General features: G+C 37.3%; 2 protein-coding genes across 5 annotated transcripts; both read left to right on the forward strand.

Moving 5' to 3' along the window:
- Positions 1-889: 889 nt before the first annotated feature.
- LOC121239378 (protein N-terminal asparagine amidohydrolase) lies at positions 890-13,938 on the forward strand. 4 transcript variants are annotated; one of them, XM_041136623.1, is made up of 9 exons: positions 890-1,089; positions 9,505-9,690; positions 11,537-11,601; positions 11,713-11,812; positions 11,932-11,970; positions 12,073-12,264; positions 12,702-12,877; positions 13,319-13,438; positions 13,672-13,938. In XM_041136623.1, the coding sequence occupies exons 1-9, from the start codon at positions 1,042-1,044 to the stop codon at positions 13,775-13,777; spliced, it is 1,032 nt and encodes a 343-aa protein (XP_040992557.1). In that variant the 5' UTR covers positions 890-1,041; the 3' UTR covers positions 13,778-13,938. The 4 variants fall into 4 exon arrangements, with proteins under 4 accessions (XP_040992557.1, XP_040992560.1, XP_040992559.1 ...); XM_041136625.1 differs by lacking the exon at positions 9,505-9,690 and adding an exon at positions 10,518-10,595 and having other exon boundaries at positions 918-1,089; XM_041136624.1 differs by lacking the exon at positions 890-1,089 and adding an exon at positions 10,518-10,595 and having other exon boundaries at positions 9,554-9,690.
- Positions 13,939-16,094: 2,156 nt separating this feature from the next.
- Positions 16,095-20,679, forward strand: LOC121238389. Its single transcript, XM_041135237.1, is given in 4 exon segments — positions 16,095-16,861; positions 16,991-17,645; positions 19,451-20,368; positions 20,370-20,679. Coding segments are annotated over 4 exon segments (2,016 nt in total). The 5' UTR covers positions 16,095-16,526; the 3' UTR covers positions 20,478-20,679.
- Positions 20,680-21,297: the final 618 nt, after the last annotated feature.

Genomic DNA, 21,297 nt, shown 5'->3' on the forward strand with positions numbered 1-21,297 from the left:
ACAACGCTGCATCACTTTTAGGTGGCTGGGTATATATATATCCAAAATTGATGGAAAACTATAATTTTTTTATAAAATTCATATTATTTCTTAAGATTAGCACGTTGCTCTGCACTAGTGTGTGTGTATATATATATATATATATATATATATATATATATAAAACATAAATATTTTCAACAAAATCAAAGAAAAGAATATGATGTTGCTGCTTATTCATTTCTTCTTTCCATTTCCGTTTAACACGTTGTTTTTCTTTTTCAGAATACTTTGCATGATAGGCTTTTCGCCTAGCACTGTTTTTTGAAAGCTTGTATTCTTCAAAAGATAAACAAGATCAAACGTAAATGGTTTATTCAACACAGTTAGACTGTGATGAACCATATATATATATATATTGCTACACATAAATTGGTGCATTAAGACAGATCCATTATAACTTTTAAAAAAAGTCAAAATACCTATCCTTTTTTAGCATAATTGATACGAAAAGCTTCAATAGTAATAGCGTGTTGGCACTGTTGGGTATGTAGAAAAATAAGCTTATAAATAGATTTATATATATATATATATGAAAAATACTATATACTTAAGAAAAATTTATAAAAAATTTACTTTTCTACGTGTTAGTTATTGACACTTAATTTTAAATTTTAAAATTTAAAATTCAAATTTCAAAATAAAATTAATAAACAAAAATGCTTTGAGACTCGAATTTGATTTCAAATTTGTGTCTCGACTGAGAGTTTTTTTTTTTATTTAATGATTTAAAAAGTATTTTTTATTAATATTATAAATTTTTAATTTTTTAAAAATCTATTTATGATGATTAAAAACTACATAAAAAATAAAAAAATAAAAAAAGTGAAATACACTACCGTTCGGTAGACTGGGCCACTATTTCGATGGCTGTTGCAGGGCTCAAAATTAGTCTTCCTACTCCCATTCTGTTCATCTCTCTCTCTCTCCTCCCCACCCCCTTTCTCCTCCAAATTAAACAGAGTTTTGCACCCCCCAAAAAAAAAAAAAAAAAAAAAAAGCATGATTTTTGTTGGTGGGCTACCATTTTCCACTGACCCATCGTCTCAGGTACTTTCTTCACTCTGTCCTTTATTTTCACTCCTTTCGTGCATTTTTTTTGGCACAACTTTCTGCTTATTTGGAGAATGCTAACACCTGTTTACTATTTGCTTGTCTCTCCATCACTTCGTTTGGCTTCCCAGAAAAAACAATCCGAAAGGGAAAGAAATTGCATAGCTATTATTTGTCTCTCTGTTGGGAACCGGACTAAGTGTCCATGACTTCGTTATTTCGGTTGTAAATTCTAGTTCGTTGTTACTCATCCTGTGCACTTGGGCTATGCCTATTGCCTTATTAATATAATTTGCTGATGACCTATAAAAAATGTCATCCTTTTTTTTTTTTATAAGAAGTCAGCTTTCATTCACAAAAGAAATACCATGTACAGATTACAATCTACATGTCAGCGTCCAATAATACTCTATTGGAAACAAATTCTGGACAAGAGTGCCACCATTGTTCTGTATCATCGATCATCATGGCATATCTTGCTAGCAAGTGAGCAGCCTCATTACCCTGTCTTCCAACATGCAGAACCTCATAATTTTGAAAGCGCTGAAGAAGAGACTGAATTTCTATTATCAAAGACCCCTGTTTAGAGAAATTAGGTGCCCTTGAATTGAGAGCTTCTATAACTGTCAAAGAGTCCCTTTCTAGGATCAAACCAGAAAAACCCAAATGGAGAATCATTTGCAATCCCCTTAAAGCAGCCAAAGCTTCAATATCATCTTCAAATATTCTCACTTCCTTACGACTCATAGCAAAAACAACTGCAACATTATGATCCCTTAAAATGATTCTCACTCCTGCAGTATCTGATTTTCTAAATAATGCCCATCAAAATTCATTTTCACCTTACCACACGGTGGAGGCTGCCATTGAAGTACCTTCTCCTTCCTTACAATCAATCGATTATGTTTGATGATATTGTAACAATCCACATAACCAAGACAATTATCAACAACATCCATGATGGTACTATCAGAATTCTTAAATAGTCTAAGATTCCTATATTTCCAAACACCCCAAGAAATAGTAAGGAAAATAGGAACAACTGACATATCCACTCCCATTAGATTCCATGGCAAAACATCAAAAGCATTGTCAGAATCCAAGAGCTTAAAACATTAGTGCACTGAGAAGTCCATATCTGCCAAACAGTTGTACGCTTAAACAATGCATGGCTGCTGTCTTCACTTTGCAAATTACATTGAGCACAAATTCCACTGGTTAAAATACCCCTTTGCAACAAAATCAGCTTTGTAGGGAGACTATTAGTACATGCCCTCCAAGCAAAGTTCTTCACTTTATTTGGTAGTTTCAGATTCCACAACTTCCTCCAAAACTCAGAAGTGCTTTGTGAATGTGAACTTCCAATCCTTCCTCCATGTTTTAACAACTCCAAAGCAAAATGATATTCTGATTTTACTGAATACATTCCACTTTTATGAATACTCCAAACAAACTGGTCTACAAACCGCAAGTGAGTAGGAATTCTAACTATCTGGCCACTTACAAATGGAGGAAATACAGCTCTTATCAAATCTATATTACAGGTTCTTGATAATGGGTTAAGCAACTCATTTATAGTAGAGTCTACAGTTAAAAACTGAGAGGATGGTTCGATACAAGGGATCAAATTTGCTGAAACCCATCTATCCTTCCAAATGTTAATGGATTCCCCTTCCCCACCTGCCATATACACCCCTGTTTAAGTATATTCTTCGCTGCATAAATGCTTCTACATACATATGAAGGCTTACACCCTAATTGTGAGTCCAAAAAAGTTTTGTGAAAAATACTTAGCTTGAAAGAGCTTAAACAGCAAAGATTCAGAATTTTGACTTTTGAAGTCCATTCCTTTCCTCTTTCTTATGACTTTTCATCTTCTATTTCCAGCACTTCTCGCTGGGAATAATCTTTAATCTATTTCCGTTTATCTCGTTTCATTATTCTGTTCTAGTTCCTTTCTTTTGTCGTTCTTCCTTTTGCTTTTGGTGGTTGGTTTTGATGGAGTGCAGCTTTTGGATTGAAGCAAAACAGTTTGTGATCAGAAGGAACAGGGGGAATCTCTTTTGTATTATAGAGAAGTGTAGGAAGTTCACAAAGGTTCTTTACCTTAGTGGAGATGTGGTGGTCTGGATGGTTAAGGAATGTTTGAGATTCTCGGGTAATAGAGCACCTTATCAGACTAGAAGGGAGGGAAACAGAGTCTTCCTAATCCAAATATGTCAAAATTTGTACAGAAGGTTTGTAAAACTGGTTGAGCTGGGTACGGGCAAGGGGAAAGGAATCATTGCAATTCCTGAAGGAAGAAATGGAAGTGGTTGGGATGGTTTTGTGAAGAAAACGAGTGAGCTTGTCGGTTCAAGCTCCTCTGTTCTTGTCTCAGAAAACAGAGGAGTTAATGGAGCTGCAAAAGAGGTGAGTAGAATTAAATTGCACAGAGGAGTCTTTAACTCTCATTAAGCTCCTTATTTGTTAGCTGTTAAGAAATTTGCTAAAGATAATCCTGGTCACATTAACAAAAATGGGAAAGATTTGGCAGTTTCAACTGCAAGGATCAAGAAGGATGGCTTGAAGGAGATGAATCGATGAAATTTCTCTGATGATGAGGTTGACGGTTGGCATCCCGCGATGTTGAAGAAAGTGGGTGAAGTTGAAGGGTCACTATGGCATATTCGGGCAGAGTTACTTGGATGGAAAGACAGGCTGGACTCAATGTTGAATTCAATAGATGAGGGACTGGACCTAATTATGGGCCTGGGTCATGTATCTAGTAGGAAATTAGATAAAACAGTTGAGGTGAGGGGGGAGGGGGGGGGGGTGCCTGGGCCAAAAGACACTATTGCTTATGTAGGAGATGGGCTCGTTAGAGACCCAACCCATAAGCTTGGTTCGTGTTTGATTCAACAGAACGGTGGGCCTCAAAATATCATTCGCTCGAAAGGAGTTGTGTTCCAGCCCAAGCCTACGGTGGCTCCGAGGCCAGGTCTGTCTTCTCAAACTAGGTCGCTAGCGGGGTGCAAATCTTGTGGGTCTATTTTGGGGACGAGCTCTGCTACAGTGAATAACTTGAACACGTCGCTCAACACATCGAATCTCAAGAGGGCTCAGCCCACTCAGGAGGTGGCATCGATTCAGCCTCTGACTTCACAGAAGAGGTCGACGGGTGATGGGGTTTCTATTAGTAGCATTCCGAAGACGAGTATGCCCCTGAAAGTTGCGATGGAGGTTGGAGGTTCTTCTGAGGAGTACACCGGTTCGAGTTCAAATAATGCTACTAAGATTGAGGAACCCTTTATAGGTCACGTGCCAAGGGATGGTAAAGAGGTAGAAGATGAATGTGGTGAAGGGTTAAGGGGGAGCGAGAAGTCTTTTACTAAGGTTCCCTGCACTCAATTTAATATACCTGACTTACAGATGATGATTGGTGGAGGTGAAGATTCTGAATCTTGTGAATCTAGGGAGGTGTTCGAATCAGATGAAGATCTTAACCCTGTTCCTTTGTGTACTATTAATTTAGGTATTGAATGGCCAAGTAATTCTTCGGATTGGGTGTTGAGGAAGGTAGAAGAAATCAAAAACTGAGTTGGAATCTCTTGTGAAGGATTTGAAGAGCAGCTTAGAGCTCTTCTTATTGCCATAGAAGCTGGACAACCTGCTCTGGCTAGATCTGCATAAAAAAATGAGAGAGTTAAAAAGATTGGAGTGCACTATTAATTACAAATCCAGGGAAGGGAGTGCCTTTTCTTAAGAAAAGGGCAAGGAAAGGGCTGTCAATGGTTTGTGATGAAGTCCAAGATCATTTCATTGAATGTTCGGGGACTAAACGATTATAGGAAACGTCTCCGGGTGAAAAATATGGTTCGTCAATGGAAGGGTGAAGTTATTTGTTTTAAAAAAACTAAATTGAAGATAGTCAATAAATTGTTGATTAATAGTTTATGGAGTTGCCAACGTGTGGGATGGGTTGAATTAGTTTCAAATGGAGCTTTGGGAGCTATTATTGTAATGTGGGATAGGAGGGCCGTGGAATTAGTAGACTATTATGTGGGAGAATTTTGGGTGGCATGTCACTTTAAGAATGTGGATGATGAGGTAGAATGGGCTTTTGTTGGTGTATATGGGCCAAATTCATGCTAGTAGAAGTATTTTGTGAGAAGAAATCGCAGGAATCTTCAGCTGGTGGGATCTTCCATGGTGTATAGGAGGGAATTTTAATATTACTCGTTTTCCTTGTGAGCGAGTAGGGGATTCTATGATTTCTAGAGTTATGTCCAAGTTTTCTGATTTCATTTCCGAGCTACAGCTGGTTGATTTCTCAATGGTGGGAGTGGACTATACGTGGTCAAATGGGAGAGCATGGTCCCGGCTGGACAGATTCTTGGTTTCGGCTTCTTGGGAAGCACTCTTTACCGAGTTAAGACACAAAAGACTGCAGCGAATTGTTTCAGACCACTATCCTATCATGTTGGATTGTGGGGGCATTATTAGTGGAAAGAGATATTTTAAATTTGAAACTATGTGGTTGGAGGATGAGGGTTTTATTGAAAGGGTAAGGAGGTGGTGGGTTTCATATCAGTTTTCTGGTACACCAAGCTTTGTTTTGGCTGGTAAACCTAAGGTGTTAAAACAGGATTTGAAAAGATGGAATGTGGAGGTTCTTAGCAATGTTAAAAATAAAATAAAACAGCTTATGGAGCAGCTGCATATTTTGGAGGAAAAGGAGATGAAGGGTGAAATATCCTATGAGGAAAAGGAGAAGAAGAAAGGGGTAATGGCAGAAATCGAGAAGTTCACTCTTATGGAAGAAATTTCGTGGAGGCAAAAATCAAGAATTCTTTGGCTGAAGGAAGGTGACAAATGCACGAAATTCTTTCACAAAATGGCTGATTCACACCGTAGACATAATGCTATTGAGGTTCTTCATGTAGGTGATAATTTTTCGGGAAGAATATTCTTGGAGGCCTAAGTTAGATGGGCTGTCTTTTGAGTCCATTGATCATCTTAGTGCAGATTGGTTGGAGAGGAATTTTGAGGAAGAGGAAGTTCTTGATGTTGTTAGAGGTATGTCTAAAGATAAGGCACGGGGTCCGGATGGTTTTTCTATGGCATTTTTTCAAGCATGTTGGATATTGTGAAGGCAGACATTATGAAAGTTTTTGGAGAATTTTATTCATTCTTCAAATTTGAGAAGAGTTTTAATACTACATTCATCGCTCTTATTCCTAAAAAGGCGGGCGTTGTAGATATGAGGGATTTTCACCCTATTAGCTTGGTGAATGGGGTGTATAAGATCATTTCTAAGGTGCTAGCTAACAGCATGAGTGTAGTCGTGGACAAGATTATTTCGAAGTCTCAAAATGCATTTGTGAGGGGAAGACAAATCCTGGATTTGGTTTTAATTGCTAATGAATGCTTGGAAAGCAGAATTAGAATGGGTAAATCTGGAATCCTAGTTAAATTGGACATGAAAAAGGCTTTTGACCATGTCAATTGGGACCTTTTTCTTTATTTACTTGGGGATTTGGTTTTGGAGAGAAGTGGTGTTCGTGGATAAAACATTATATTTCGATGGCCAGATTTTCTTTATTGGTGAATGGCACTGCGGTGGGTTTTTTTAGTATCTCCCGTGGACTAAGGCAAGGAGGCCCTTTATCTCCTTATCTTTTTGTATTTGTTATGGATGCTTTGAGTCGTATGATCGAAGTGGCTGTGAAGAGGAATTTTTTGTCGGGATTTATGGTGGGAGATGACTTACGGGGCAGCATTACAGTTTCACATTTACTTTTTGCAGACGATACTTTAATCCTTGGTGATTCAAGTCAAGATCATCTCCGTGCTTTGAGAGCCTTATTGCTATGCTTTGAAGCTGTTTCAGGACTTAGAATTGACTTATCTAAGTCTGAAATTGTTCCAGTGGATACGGTCAGGAATATTTTTGATTGTCTAATATCTTGGGATGTAAGGTAGCTTCTTTACCTTTGAAATATCTTGGATTACCTTTGGGTGCTCCTCAAAAATCACTTTCTATATGGGATGGGGTTATTGAGAAGATTGGGAGGCTGCTAGCTGGTTGGAAAAAACTCTATTTGTCAAAAGGGGGAAGAGTTACTTTGATTGAGAGTACTTTGGCTAATCTCCTCACATATTTCATTTCTCTTTTTCCTTTACCCATGGGGGTTGCAAAAAAAAATAGAGAGGATTTTTCGGAATTTCTTGTGGGATGGTGGGGAGGAAAGAAAATTTAATTTGGTGAGTTGGAACAAGGTTTGTCAACCGGTTTCATGTGGAGGTTTGGGTGTTTGAAATTGCTTTTCAATAAAGCTCTACTTGTGAAATGGGTTTGGAGGTACCATTTTGAAAGTAATCGATTGTGGAGATAAATTGTGGATATTAAATATGGGAAGATGTGGGGGAGCTGGTGCACAAATGAAGTTAAAGGGGTGTATGGGGTGGGCTTGTGGAAGTCCATCCGGTTAGTATGGGGGGATTTTGTTAAAAACATAAAATTTAAAGTGGGGGATGGGGCAAATATTTATTTTTGGCATGATTCTTGGTGCGGAGATTCAGCTCTTAAGTACATTTATCCTAATTTATTTAGTATTGCTAGAGAGAAAGGGGCTGCAGTGGCTGAGTCTTATAAGATTTCTAATAACATGCTTCAGTGGAATGTGGATTTCAACAGAGATGTGCAGGACTGGGAAGTGGGTGAGGTATCTGATTTTTTGGGAAGATTATATGATATGAAAATTGATCAGAATAGAGAGGACAGCCTGCTGTGGTTGCAAACAAATAACTTCAGATTTACTGTAAAATCTTTTTATAAGGCATTAATTAGTCAAGGAATTAAAGACTATCCCTGGAAATGTATTTGGAGGGCAAAGGTGCCTAGCAAGGTTGCTTTTTTCTGTTGGTTGGTCTCTCTTGGGAAAATATTAACCACAGATAATTTGAGGAAGAGAGGTTTATTTGTGGTTGATTGGTGTTTTATGTGTAAGAAGGATGGTGAATCTGTTAACCATCCTTTTCTTCAATGTGAGGTGGCGACAATATTGTGGAATGAGATTTTAGCAAGGGTAGGCATTGCTTGGGTGATGCCTATGCGTGTGGTGGATTTTTTGGCTTGCTGGCAAGGTTCAGTGGGATGTAGAGGCAGTGCAGCAGTGTGGAGGATGATTCCCTTATGTTTGTTTTGGTGCTTATGGCTAGAAAGAAATGGGAGGTGTTTTGAAGATTGTGAATGCTCTATGGGGGAGTTTTGGGATTTTTTCTTTAGCACTTTAAGTTTTTTGGGTGAAGAATCTTATAAGGGATGGGAATATTTGTAATAATTTATTTTAGTACTGTTTTGCTTTAGCTTGTATTTAGGTGTACTCACTTGTATACATCCTGTGTACTTAGGCTATGCCTATTTACTTGGAATAAAATCTCTTATTAACTATCAAAAAAAATATTCAGAATTTTGTAACAATTTCCACCCTTGCTTTGCAAGTAAAGACATATTAAACACCTCCAGATGACGAAAACCCATTCCACCACGCATTTTAGAATCACACAACTTAGCCCAACTTACTCAATGCATTTTACGTTTAGAGCCATGCTGACCCCACCAGAATCGAGCAAACATACTCTCCAAATCCCTATAAAATGTCTTGGGAAATTGGAAACAACTCATGGTGTAAGTGGGTAAGGCTTGAGCAACTGCTTTAATTAATATTTTTCTTCCAGCTTGTGAGAGCAGCTTTTCTTTCCAACCTTGCAAGAAAAAGTTACGACTTTGGCGAAGTTTAATTCTTGGCTACCTTATGGTTTTGTAGCATATTGTTTAATGTAGTGGTAAAAGAATCACTGTAGGAGTTTAAAGTTCTAAGATTTTTCATCTGGGGAGGGTTAATAGTCTGTTCTCTATCAGTTGTTTTACTGAAAACACTGATTTATCAGTTCGTAATAACATGATAATTTAAGGTCTTTGACTTGAAGTTTGTGATCGTATTTGTTGAGATACTGCCGAGTAAAAAGAGTTTGAGATGCTAACTGTGCTAGGTTTACTCTCTCTATTATCTTCTTCTTGGGTTTTGAATTTCAAAACTGGCTACAAAAGAATGTATGCTTATGCCGTTGATTAAAATATTACTGTGAGCATCAGATGTCATAATTCGCATTTTTGTTATATTCTGTCTACATAAGGAGATGTTTGGTTTTCACCATTTAGGATGTATAATAGAGCAAATATGACACTTGAAATACCCACATTTTCTTACTTATCGAAGAAGAAGAAGTTTTCGCATTATCTCATAAACGAAAATTTCTTTAAAAAACTGTAGATCTGTATATTATTTGACAAATACATGCTCGCAGGCTTTCTGTGTTATATTATGTGAGCAGGTAACGGACTTGTAAACTTGTGCTTATGAACAGGGAAGTGATACCCTCTCTGCTTTGATGGAACACCCCATTCTGGTATCTGTCTCAAATTCTCTCAAGGCCATCCCAGTGAGGAATTTTTCAGTTAAAGAAGAATCTACCCAGGAGAGAGCAACTAAGACTAAATGGGTTTACGCATTCCAAAGAGAATATGCAACCGTCGATCCTGCACTTGTCGATGTGTGTTTATTTCTTAATTTCTCGCATAAAATACCCATAAACTACTCGAAAATTTCTGACAATATTTTTTTTTATAAGAAAATTTATTGATCCTCATAATTAGGCATAGCCCAAGTACACAAGTAGTGTACAAGAGAGAAACACCTAATTACAATCTACGAGCTATAAAAAGCAGCATAAAATCATTAAAGTTAACCCCCTCCAATACAATAGCCTTAGCACAAAGTAACAAAGTATGAAAAAATATATCTCTAATCCCCCACCAACAAACGTTCTCTATTTTCAGTCCATTCCTTCCATTCCATATGAACCACATAAGACATAATGACACCATCTTCTAAACAGCCGCTATTTGATGATTGCCCTGAATTCTATTCCAATAAGCCAAAAGGTCCACCACACATCACCCAAGCAATATCCAACCTAATAAAAATCTTGTCCCATAAAGCCTACACCACATCACAATGGAGAAGAAGGTGATCCACCGATTCTCCATCTTCTTACACGAGAAATAGTGGATTGGAAGCCTTTATATGTGTATATGCCTAATTTTTCTGTGGTTTCTCTCGAACTTTCATGTTAAGTTGGATTCATATATTTTTTTGGCAATATGAACTTCTTGACCCTGCTTAAAAGGGTTTGTGTATACAATGTATAATATGTTGAACATTCATGTACTTGAGAAATGGGTAGCATTTGCTTTAGAAACACTTATTAGCTCCATGTCTAGATGCATAATCTGGACTATCCGTTCCTTTCATTAATTTAATAGGAGAATCTTGGTAATTGGTGATTTTTGTTGCGTGCCATGTACTTACAATGTACAGGAACAACTATTTTAGATGGATACCGACCTTTGTCACCTTGTTGGTGAGTCACATACCCTGATGTCCCCAAAGTCTAAGGTACAATGAATGATAGAACAAAGAAGAAAAAAAATAGATTAGATGGATGGCAATGATATACTGATGGATGTATCTAAACTAGGTGATTGGCCACCTCTTTCTGTTATGCAAATTGGAAGTTAACTCTTTTTCATGCCTATCATTGTGCATTGTATAGTCTCTTGCTACTCTTGTTACTCTTGTAGTTATCTGAGTTCTGTACTGGTGACCGCAGCATGTTCAAAATGGAAGGAAATAATGGCTTCTTTTCATTTGAAGCTTTGGTGTTATTTTCAGTTCTGTAAGAATATTGTGCATACAGGGCAATATGATTCTCTTTTGGAACTGCAAGCAACAATTATTTTTCAGTACTTTATTGTGATACCATCATACCACTACTGTTGCCAGAATGTTTTTTTTATTGGCACCGGGTGTCCGAGAACAAAATCCCGACTAATCCTGGGGGTGCACAGGCCCTCGGCAATGAGTTTACTGCAAGTGCACATCTGGTAGTTTAAGGGGAAGTTCCCCCAATCCGATGGCCTCTAGAAATTATTTGCACCCAAGAGGAATCGAACCTTAAACCTGGAGGGAGCTTTCCACCAAGACCAAGGCCCTTACCCCTTGTGCCAACCCTTGGGGCTTCTATTGTTGCCAGAATGTTGCTCTCTCCAAACCCCACTCTCTTTGCGAGTTAACAGGAAGATTTTTTTCCCTTAAAACTGAAATAAATTTTTCTGTTATTAAATACTCAAGAGACCCCAATTTTAAATTTTTAGATATTAATTTGGAAATACTTTTTTAATGGGATTCACAATTTTCTGACCTTAAATGTTGTCTTATGGTGAAAAAAAGCAATGCAGTGCCAGTTAGCATTCACATTTCTGCTCTGCATCTAGACCTGTTCCTGCTGACTTCCTTTTAATTAACATCATTACTTTTTTCCCTGTTAACATGGAAAGTTTGTTGGCACCGATGAAGCAACAACCTGCGTGGGTCTTGTTATTCACAACAGGAAAAATGGAATGTAAGAATTGATTTATCTGGGATATTGGTTTTGTTAATATGTTTTATAACCATTGGTATAATTTTCAGTGTTTGGTATTCTGTCTTTCTAATGTTTTTTCCTTGTATGCAGAACCTCAGTTGCTCATATGGATTCTCCAGATATTGTAGATATGGGCCTCTTCCAGATGTTATTGCTTGTTGTTGATCACAATTTGGATGCTGAATTAGAGGTATTCTTCTCTATTTCCTTTATAGTTTTATTTCTAAATGATGGTTTCATTGTTACACCTATATACCTTGATTACTGCCACATGGATTGAAAACCCTGTTCGATGATTACATTATGCAGGTGCATCTAGTTGGTGGTTTTGAAGATGTTTCACCTAATGTCTGGCTTGGGATCCTCATCTTTGTTATTGAATTTTCAGAGATGTAGTTATCAACTCAAAGTCATATAACTGAAGTTGAATGTGTTGAACTTTCTCTGCAGTTTCTTAAGTCTTGCACTAGATCAGAAAGCGATGCAAAGTTGGAGGGTTATTCCTATCCTTTGTGTGCCAAAATTTTTGAAACTTTGTGCACGAGACGAGAGAAGTTTCATATTCAGACTGCCTTTATTCTTGGGCATAACACCAGAAGGGATTCTGAAGGGAATGCATTCCCCATTTTCAATGGGTTAGCGGTCAGCATACACTTTCTGATTCCTTTGTCTTGGCTATTTTCTGGGTTGTGCATATATATAAATAGATTGAAGATCTACTTGGTGGGAACAGTTTTTTTTTCTTTCAAGCTATGAATTTTAACTTGTATTAGCAAAGTACTAGTTGTATTCTGCTGCAAACAAGGTGGTACAGGAAACACATTATTAACCTGCCCTTAAATCCAAACAGTCTTAGCTTGAATCTCATATGGCAAGCTCTCATGATCACTAAACAAGTTACATGTGTGAGACAGTTTTTAGCTTGGACTTAACGGCATGATGAAGACATGTAATCACTAACTTATACATTTGTTCTTATGGTTTTATGCCAATATGTTGCAGCCCTTGTATTGTTATGTGTAGATGCAGTTGAACCTTTTAGCAAGATTCTAAAACAGAGGCTCTTGTATTTTTTTCAGGTAGAAACTTCCACTGGATCAGTTATCCCTGCCTGTTTTGATGGAGCAAGATGTCCGGATGAAATTGTCAGGAGAATTCGAGTAACTGCATCCTATGAGGATTGCAGTTGGAACGGCAAGTTACTGGATACATATGATACTCGAACTGATCAATTCAGAATTGCTTCCTGTTGCTGGTAAAATTGTCAGATGATAGTTTACAACCACAACCTCTATTATCTCCACACTTAAAAAATGTTAAGATATAAAATAATGAAATCTAATTCTTTCCATCGGCTTAAGCTTTTGGGACAAGTAGTGATTTCACATGGTATCAAAGCAGAGGTCCTGAGTTTGAATTCTGACTCTACACTTTATCCTATTTAATTAAATATTCCACTTGTTGGGCCTACTCATTGAGGGGAAGTCTGGTCCATAAGTGAGAGAGAGTGTTAAGATATAAAATAATAAAATTTACCTCTTCCTATTGGCTTAAACTTTTGGGACAAGTGATGATTTCACAAAAAGAAATTAAATATCCTTCGCATTGGAGTCAGCTTAGTATTTGTTGATGTAGTTCATTGCTCGTTTTGTCCAATTTCTGTTGATGCTTTGTGCCATTCGTTCCGGTGATATAGGACCTCTCGGCAAAGATATATTGCTTTGACACGACGACATCTAACTGATTCTGAAATCCTCCTCACGTGTTCTACTTCACCTTCTGCTGAGGGCCCAGATTTTGTGGATAATTTAAGAAGGTACTTTGACCAAGTTAAAGGGTGGATTTTACTGGTTGTGTGAACTTATGAACTATACAGTTTGCATGCTGGATGCCATGATAAGATACCATTCCATATGAAATAACCATTGACTGGGTACTTGAGGAAAGGAAAAGGAAAAATATAAATATTATAGTGGCGTCAGGTCACCTCCACACGTGGTTTGTTTATTTATTTATTTTATTTTATTTGTGCTTGATTTTACTTTCCAGGCAGTGTGAATATCTGATTAAATACCCAGATTGGAGAGAAACCTTCCCTTTGAAGCAGCCACGTGTCTTCGAAAGGACCAGCGATGGAGAATGGAAAAGGTGCTGATTACAGTTTGGAGGTTCTTAGCACAAAGGTCAATGTTTGAAGCTACTACTATTATTGTTATTTCAAATGGATGGTATTGGCTGAAATCTGTTATCTGCTGTCATAAACCCTAGGTTTCAAGGGATGTTTGCTGTAATTTTTCTAAGGGAAGATTGTGTTTGGAAGAAAGGAAATGATGGGAAAAGAGGGGGAAATAATACCAAGAACTAACTATTCGAGGTACTCAGCATCTCCCATCAAAATGCCCTTGAATTAACTTTTCTGGTAAAATTGACTTTTTTTTTATTGGCACTAGGTGTCTAGGAATAGCATCCCAACTAATCACAGGAGTGCATAGGCCTTTAATAAGAAGTTTTTCGCAAGTGCACCTTAGATAATTCAAGGGGAAAATCTCTCCAACCCAATGGTTCCTAGAGATTGTTTGCATCCAAAAGGATTTGAACCTTAGACCTGGAGGGGGGGGAGCATGCCCCCAAACCTAAGGCCTTTCTCACTTGAGCCAACCCCTAGGGGTTGATAAAGTTGATATTACGCTGACATGGATTATTTATACGACTGCATTAAATTCTTAACAAATTCCAACTACTGTGATCGAGCTAGTACAACTAATTGACTAACTAGACAACCCAACAATTTTTACCTATGAAGATTCATTCTTGGAAATCCAATATAACCCTTCAATTTTATTCATAATTCTATGTATATAGAAAATACTCCCAAGAAAAATTTATAATCTCTATATGCGCTCTAGATTTTTATAAAATTTCAATATACATAAAAATGCCTCTTTCTAAATTTTTTTTTTTCGTAATCTCAAAATTTTGTATCATATAAAAAGATGTGACCAAAATTAAATTAAACCTAAGTTTAGGATAAACAATAACTTATTAATATAGATCCTAAAGTTTTGTATCATAGAATATTAGGCTTCTTATGTATATATAAGAAAAATTATTTGAGGTTGATGATCTGCATGAAAAATAGTTGAGAGGTTTTATCATCTTCACTTTGTTGAGCAAGAAAACAATTTATTTAAGGTCTTAATTGTTGTATTATATGCTTAAGGCAATACAAAAATATTTAAATTTTACATGAAATTTGATAAATTAGCTTACATACTAGAAAGAAAAACAACCTTGTAAAAGAATACTTTAGAATTTCTATGAAAAAATAAATTATAAATATTTCATTATAAAAATAATAATAAATAAATATTATTCAATGAAAGCATTGCCATCATAATCTGAAATAAATATTTAAGTTGTGTTTTTAATTTTATATATAATTATTTTATTATGATTTTTCATGAAACTAATATTAGGATATATCTTTTTTATTGTAGGTAAACGATCGTAAGGTAGAAAAGGTAACCCATCTGAAAAATTGTTAGCCACTGAAACCAGCAATGCTGGATGCGCATGGATTGTCCACAGGCTGACATGGCAGTTGCCATGTTAAGCTGTCACATCAATCCGATACAATCAAATGTTGATCTTTGATCGGTGGAATACTCGTGTTTTATGTGAGGTAAGCAATAGTAAAAAAATATGCCACGTAGTATAATGATGTGGCAGTGCCACAATGTTGACCGGCCAACGAACAATCTGTGCACAAAATTTCGTATAGCACCATTCTTAGGTTTCATTTAAACACTCTAAAATATTTTAAAATTTTATAAATAGTAATAAAATGATTTTAATTAAATTATTTTATTAAATTTTAGAAAATGAGAAAAAAAAATTTAAAAAAAAACTATTTGAATATAATTTTTTAATATAATTTTTGTTGTGAAATTTAAAAAAAATTTGTTTTTTGTGATTTGTTTTTTTTTTTTTTTTGAAATTTGAGATAGTCCTATTACGTTTTATATTTGAATAATTATTAGTTAATAATTAGATGAAAAATTTACAAATTTAGAATTAGAAAATTATTTTATGTTTGAATAATATTTAAAAATAAAATTATAAAATATTTTAAGAATATATGAATGTCCAAACATCCACTTGGGAATTGTTGTGTCATACAATTGGGATTGCAGAACACTGGTATTGGTTGGGATGTGACTCGAGTTCTGGGTCATTGGGCCAGATCGAGGACAAGACAAGACAGCCCAGAATTTTGTAGGGTCCCGGAGAAGTCAGTCCATTAGAGAAGGTGGGCTCTAAATCTTAGCATCGGCCGGAGACTCAGATACTACTACTTTGATGAGTCTGACCAGTGACCACCCCATCCTCCGTTGTCGTGTAACCAAATTAAACCACGGTGATAGAAAAGAAAAGAAAAGTGAATTAATTAGAAGAAAGACAGGCACAGGAATTGAGATGAATGCACGGGGATGCAATGGTAATTAGGCACGACGAAGCCCAGTTACGTGGTCGCTCGAGATCCAGATAGATGGTTGGATCATGGATGGATGGATGGATGCATGGATCAAAACACAGGAGAAAAAAAAGAAAAGAAAAACGCAAATGGTGACTCGTGAGAATGTTTGCAAGACTCGGCCCCCAAACCGGCAAACCCCATCCTAATAAAAACCTTTCCGATAACTCAAATAAATAGAAAATGGAAGGAAATGGAAGGGAAGGGAAGAGAAAAAACCAGGGACAGAAACTACGACGAAACTCGAAAGCTTATGTTATTATTTAACCAAACCAAGCCAGCCCTAGCTTTTTCCTTTTACTTTAATGAATAATCTGTACTAAATTTGAGTAATCGCAATCGGAATCATCAACCAACCAACATCCACCTCATGTTGGCCATACCACATAACCAAACCTGGGGATCCTGGGAGGAGCTCTTGCTAGCATGCGCCGTCAAGCGCCATGGTCTCACCGACTGGGACTCCGTCTCCCAGGAGCTCCAGAACAAGACCTCTCTCCCTCACCTCTTCACCACCCCTACCAACTGTCAACTCAAGTACCACGAACTCCTCCGCCGTTTCAATCCCCCTAACCATTACCTTACCCCACCCTTACCCAACGGAACCGCCGATGTTGATCATACTATTCCCTGGCTCGACGAGTTGAGGAAAATACGCGTTTCCGATCTTAAGCAAGAGGTCCAACGTTACGACGTTTCCATCCTGTAAATCTTCTTCTTCCTCTTCTCCTCCTCTCTCTCTCTCTTTTTTTTTTTTTTTTTTTTTTTTGAGACTTACAAAATTTCTAATTTCGGATCTGAGATTTATTTTTGTTTATTCCTGACCTGAGGAAGGTCCTTGGAGCTGAAGGTGAAAAGGTTGGAGGAAGAGCGGGAGCGGGAGCTGAGCTTCAAAGATAATGGAATTAGTCGCCCAGGAAAACCAGATCTGGAGGACGGGGAAGAGAGATCAGAAAATGACAAAAAGGACGAACCGGAAAGAACCGGAGACGAATCGGACCGGGACAATCGTTCCGTTAACGAGTCCAACACTACCTGTTCTAAAGGAAAAGATGGTAAAGAAAGCGAAAGAATGGAACATGAAACGTTTAACACCGGTTCGCATCGAGCGGATCCGGGATTTAGCGGTTCAAAACCGGTTGTGGAGCATTCGGACGACGGAAGCTCGGATACTGTTGGGAAAAACGAGTCAGAGTCCGTCGAGCCAACTCATGAGAGAAAAGGTGGCAACTTGTCGGACTTACCGACTGACTCGGCGGCTCAGTCGAATGGAGGGAGGACGAGGGAGAGCAGCGACATGCAAAGCTCCGCGAGTTTGACTCGTAAGAGGAAGAGGAAGAGGAGCCAGAGAAAGGAGATTGCGAGCGGCCAGGAGCCGTCGGAGATCATGGACCTCACCGCGAAATCGCAGCCGTTGGTTAGGATTTTGGATATAATCAGAGGGCATAATAATAACAGCTCATTGTTCGAGCGCCGGCTTGAAAGCCAGGTATTGGTCCATTTCTGCTCAATGGGGGGGGGCATATTTAGAATTCCACGCATTATTATTTATCATTATTAGTTTTTTTTTTTTTTTAAATAAGTTTTTTAGAAAAATTAAGTCATTTAATTGATTGCCCTTCTTTATATATCGTTTTCCTATTTTGTTTTGGATAAATTGACTACTAAAAGCAGATTAGTTGAAAAATTGAGTAGTTTGAGGTAATTAGTTTCAAAATCTAAATTTTCAATTTAAAAATATAATTTTAATTTTAATAGATTTCTTTAATCATTCTAGCAATTAGAGGATTGAAGGAGAAGGTAAAACATTCAAGATTTTAACTTGATCGCATGTGACTCAATCTAATTTATGAATAAATAATTGTTGCGTATAAACAATGGGATAGGATTTTTATATTAATTCTTATTTTGTTTTGACTTGAAATGATTTAGGTTGATATAGTTATAGATTCAGTGGACTTTTTTTTTTTTTTTCCTTTTTGGCAATTTAATATTAACGCTTAACTTGGGCAAGTGCAATTGATGATTTATAATTTTGGGACCACATGCATAGTTTGGTCGTCGGTATAAATTAAAGTTGGTTCTTCGTAGCCTCAAACACACACGCACACGCACACGCACTTGAGGACGGACTTGTTCAGTCGATGAGTGTAACTGGGACTGACTCATTAATTTTCAAATCCCTCTGTATAATCACCACCAGTCTTTTTTTTCTTTACCCAGAAATAGGGAAAGTAGTATTTGTTTTGTTTGTCTAGTCTTTTTTTATATGTATTGGTAAGATTAAAAAACATAACTTTCAACTTTGACTTGTCAAAATCAAAATTTATATTTTTTGTCTTGCCTACGATCCTCTCTCTGTGTTTTTAACTTCGGATTTACCTTTCAAAAAAGTGTATTGATTTATTTATTTTATCGTTTTTTTTTTTTTTTTAAGTTACGTGACCTATCAAGTGTCATAGCTCATAGGTGGTTCAAATAAAAAGGTTTGTCTTAAAGTTCCATATGTATATGTCATCTACTAATATAGGCCAGCGCAAAGTCGTAGGTGGTTCAAATAAAGAGTCGTTTTATATTAATAAAAGCTCAATTAGGTGTTTTCATTTTTCAAGTTTCTGACGTAAAGTTTCGTATGGCTCTGCTGCTCTGGACCTTGCTTCCGTAAATTTCTGCATTTATGAGAGCGAAGAAGTTAAGGACTCGTTTGTTTTCAGAGATGAGATGAGATTAAAGTTAAAAAGTTAAAAAAAATATTATTATAATATATTTTTTAATATTATTTTTGTTTTGGAATTTGAAAAAGTTGAATTGTTAATTTTATTTTGTGTGGAGATTTTAAAAAGTTATAATGATGAAGTGAGATGAGATGAGATGTTTCTTGAAAACAAAGGAGGCCTAAAAAGAACTCACCATGGTAGCGGGATTTCTGGACAATTTCCCATACTAGCGATAGTAATTTTGTTTGAAAAGAATTTTCTGCTATGTTTATTTTTAACTGTGTACTTAATTAGTAAACAAATAGGTTTTGATTTTTCCAGGGAAAAAAATTCTAATTTGTCTTGTACAAAAGGCGACAATTAGCTATGCACTTCTTGTTAGGTTTAGCTTCAGCCCATATCTAACTAACATGGCACGAAATCACTGATCTTTTTATTTTAGGTCGGTTCATAGATACTTGCGAGATCTTACCTATTGGTTAAAAAGAAAAGGGGGGAGGAAAGCAAAGCGATCATGGTTAATGTCTTCTTCGGTTAACATTGATGATAACGTTGGTCTTTGCCCAATACTGTGCAGGAAACGGACAAGTACAATAATGTGGTCAGGCAGCACGTGGATTTTGAAACGGTAGAAAGCAGACTCCACAAGGGCAACTATTCCACATGCACCCTCGCATTCTACCGAGATCTCCTGCTCCTCTTCAACAACGCCACCCTTTTCTTTCCCAAGTCCTCCGTTGAATCAATCGCCGCCCACCAGCTTCGCCACCTTGTGTTGAATGAAATCCCAAAACGCAGTGACTCCTTCCCAACACAAAATTCACCAACACTAAATACAGCAGTATTCCAACCTAAAGCTGAACCAGAAAGATCTCATTCATTGCTTGCAAAGCCCAACGCATCTGTTCCCATGATTGTTTGCCGTAAACGAAGCTTCATTTCGGCTAAATCAAGTTCCTCTGCCGCTACCGTTTGTCAGAAAGAGAATCAAATAAGCGATGAGAAGAAGCCAGCTCTTGATCCAAAGACACCACCCATTAAGCCCTCTACGGATGCTGCAGCGGAAGACATGATGAAAACCAATGCCAAAGACAAGCCTGTAACTGGAGTCCGAAGCTTGAGAAGGAGCAACAAGAACCCAACAAACAATACTACTAGTAGTGCTTCCAGCAGGAGACAAATGAGCACGAGCCCTAACTCAAAAACCAGTCTAGCCAATCAAGTCGAGACTACCCCCAAAACTGACAAGAAGAAGAAAATGGAAGCATTGGCATTGGAAAAGAAAAGAAGTGCGGCGGATTTCTTGAGAAGGATTAAGCGGAATTCTCCCACGGAAACGTTGAAGAGTGGTAGTAAGGAGCAGAAAACGAGGCACATTGGGAAGGGGCATAATAGGAATGAGAGGGTGCTGAGGCAAAGCAGTAATAAGAAACATGCGGAGGAGGAGGGGGATGAGGAGGAGAGTAGCCCATCGAAGCGGAGTGTTGGTAGGCCACCAAAAAAAACTAGCCAAGGCCAATGCAGTTTCAGCGAAGCGTGGAAAGGAGAGTGGAGTAAAGGAAGTGGTGGCCTTAAAGCGGCCTAAAAAGCGACCTAGGAGGTGAGGTAAAACTGACCACCACTTTTAGTTGCTTCTGTATATTTATGTGACTATATTTTAACTAAGAAAAGGGGTTTACACTACTATTTAGAAAGTTGTAGACCTACCTTCTGGTCTTCCCTGTAAGATGGATCTTCTTCATTTGCCTGTTACTTTGTACCATTTGTCTTTCGCAAGGAAACCATAGACATCGTGTACCGTGTCCATATATCATTTTCGCCTTTGTTTATGGATTATCTACCATATTTTTTCATGTTCATTTTAAAACAAATATCACATTCGTCCATAACAAAGTTTGATGTAAATAAATAACTTATCAATCATGGGCAAGCCTAATAATTCATTAGAAGCAGTGAAATATGTCTTTACTTCGTTGCCTGCCATACGCAATACATCAATTGATTTGGGCGACAGAAATGTGTTTGTTTTTCTTGGTGGACCGATGCATCAAGCCCAAGTTCACCAAACAAAAATAATGGAAGGTAAATGAACCAACAAAGGTCAGAGCACAACAAAATTATTTAGTGGCGTCGATCCTCAAAATTCCCAATTCCCTAAAAGAGCATTTTAATCGAAACAGTTTGATCTCGATGATTTTAAACAAAGTTGCACACTTTGTTTAACACCCGAATCAGCGAACAAAGCTGAGCTTGAGCCAGGCCAGCCAAAAATCTAAGGTCACGCTCTCCCCATTTGCACTTGTATATTGGTGACTTCATCGTAAAGATCATACGGAGTGGTAGGCCGTCCGATGTTATTCCGCTTCAAGCCTCCCAACTAACATCCACATTAGTCCACTGGATTCTGATCCACTGTCTTGCAAC

The sequence above is a fragment of the Juglans microcarpa x Juglans regia genome, chromosome 7D (genome assembly GCF_004785595.1).
Source record: "Juglans microcarpa x Juglans regia isolate MS1-56 chromosome 7D, Jm3101_v1.0, whole genome shotgun sequence".
In the NCBI taxonomy this organism is placed as follows: Eukaryota; Viridiplantae; Streptophyta; class Magnoliopsida; order Fagales; family Juglandaceae; genus Juglans; species Juglans microcarpa x Juglans regia.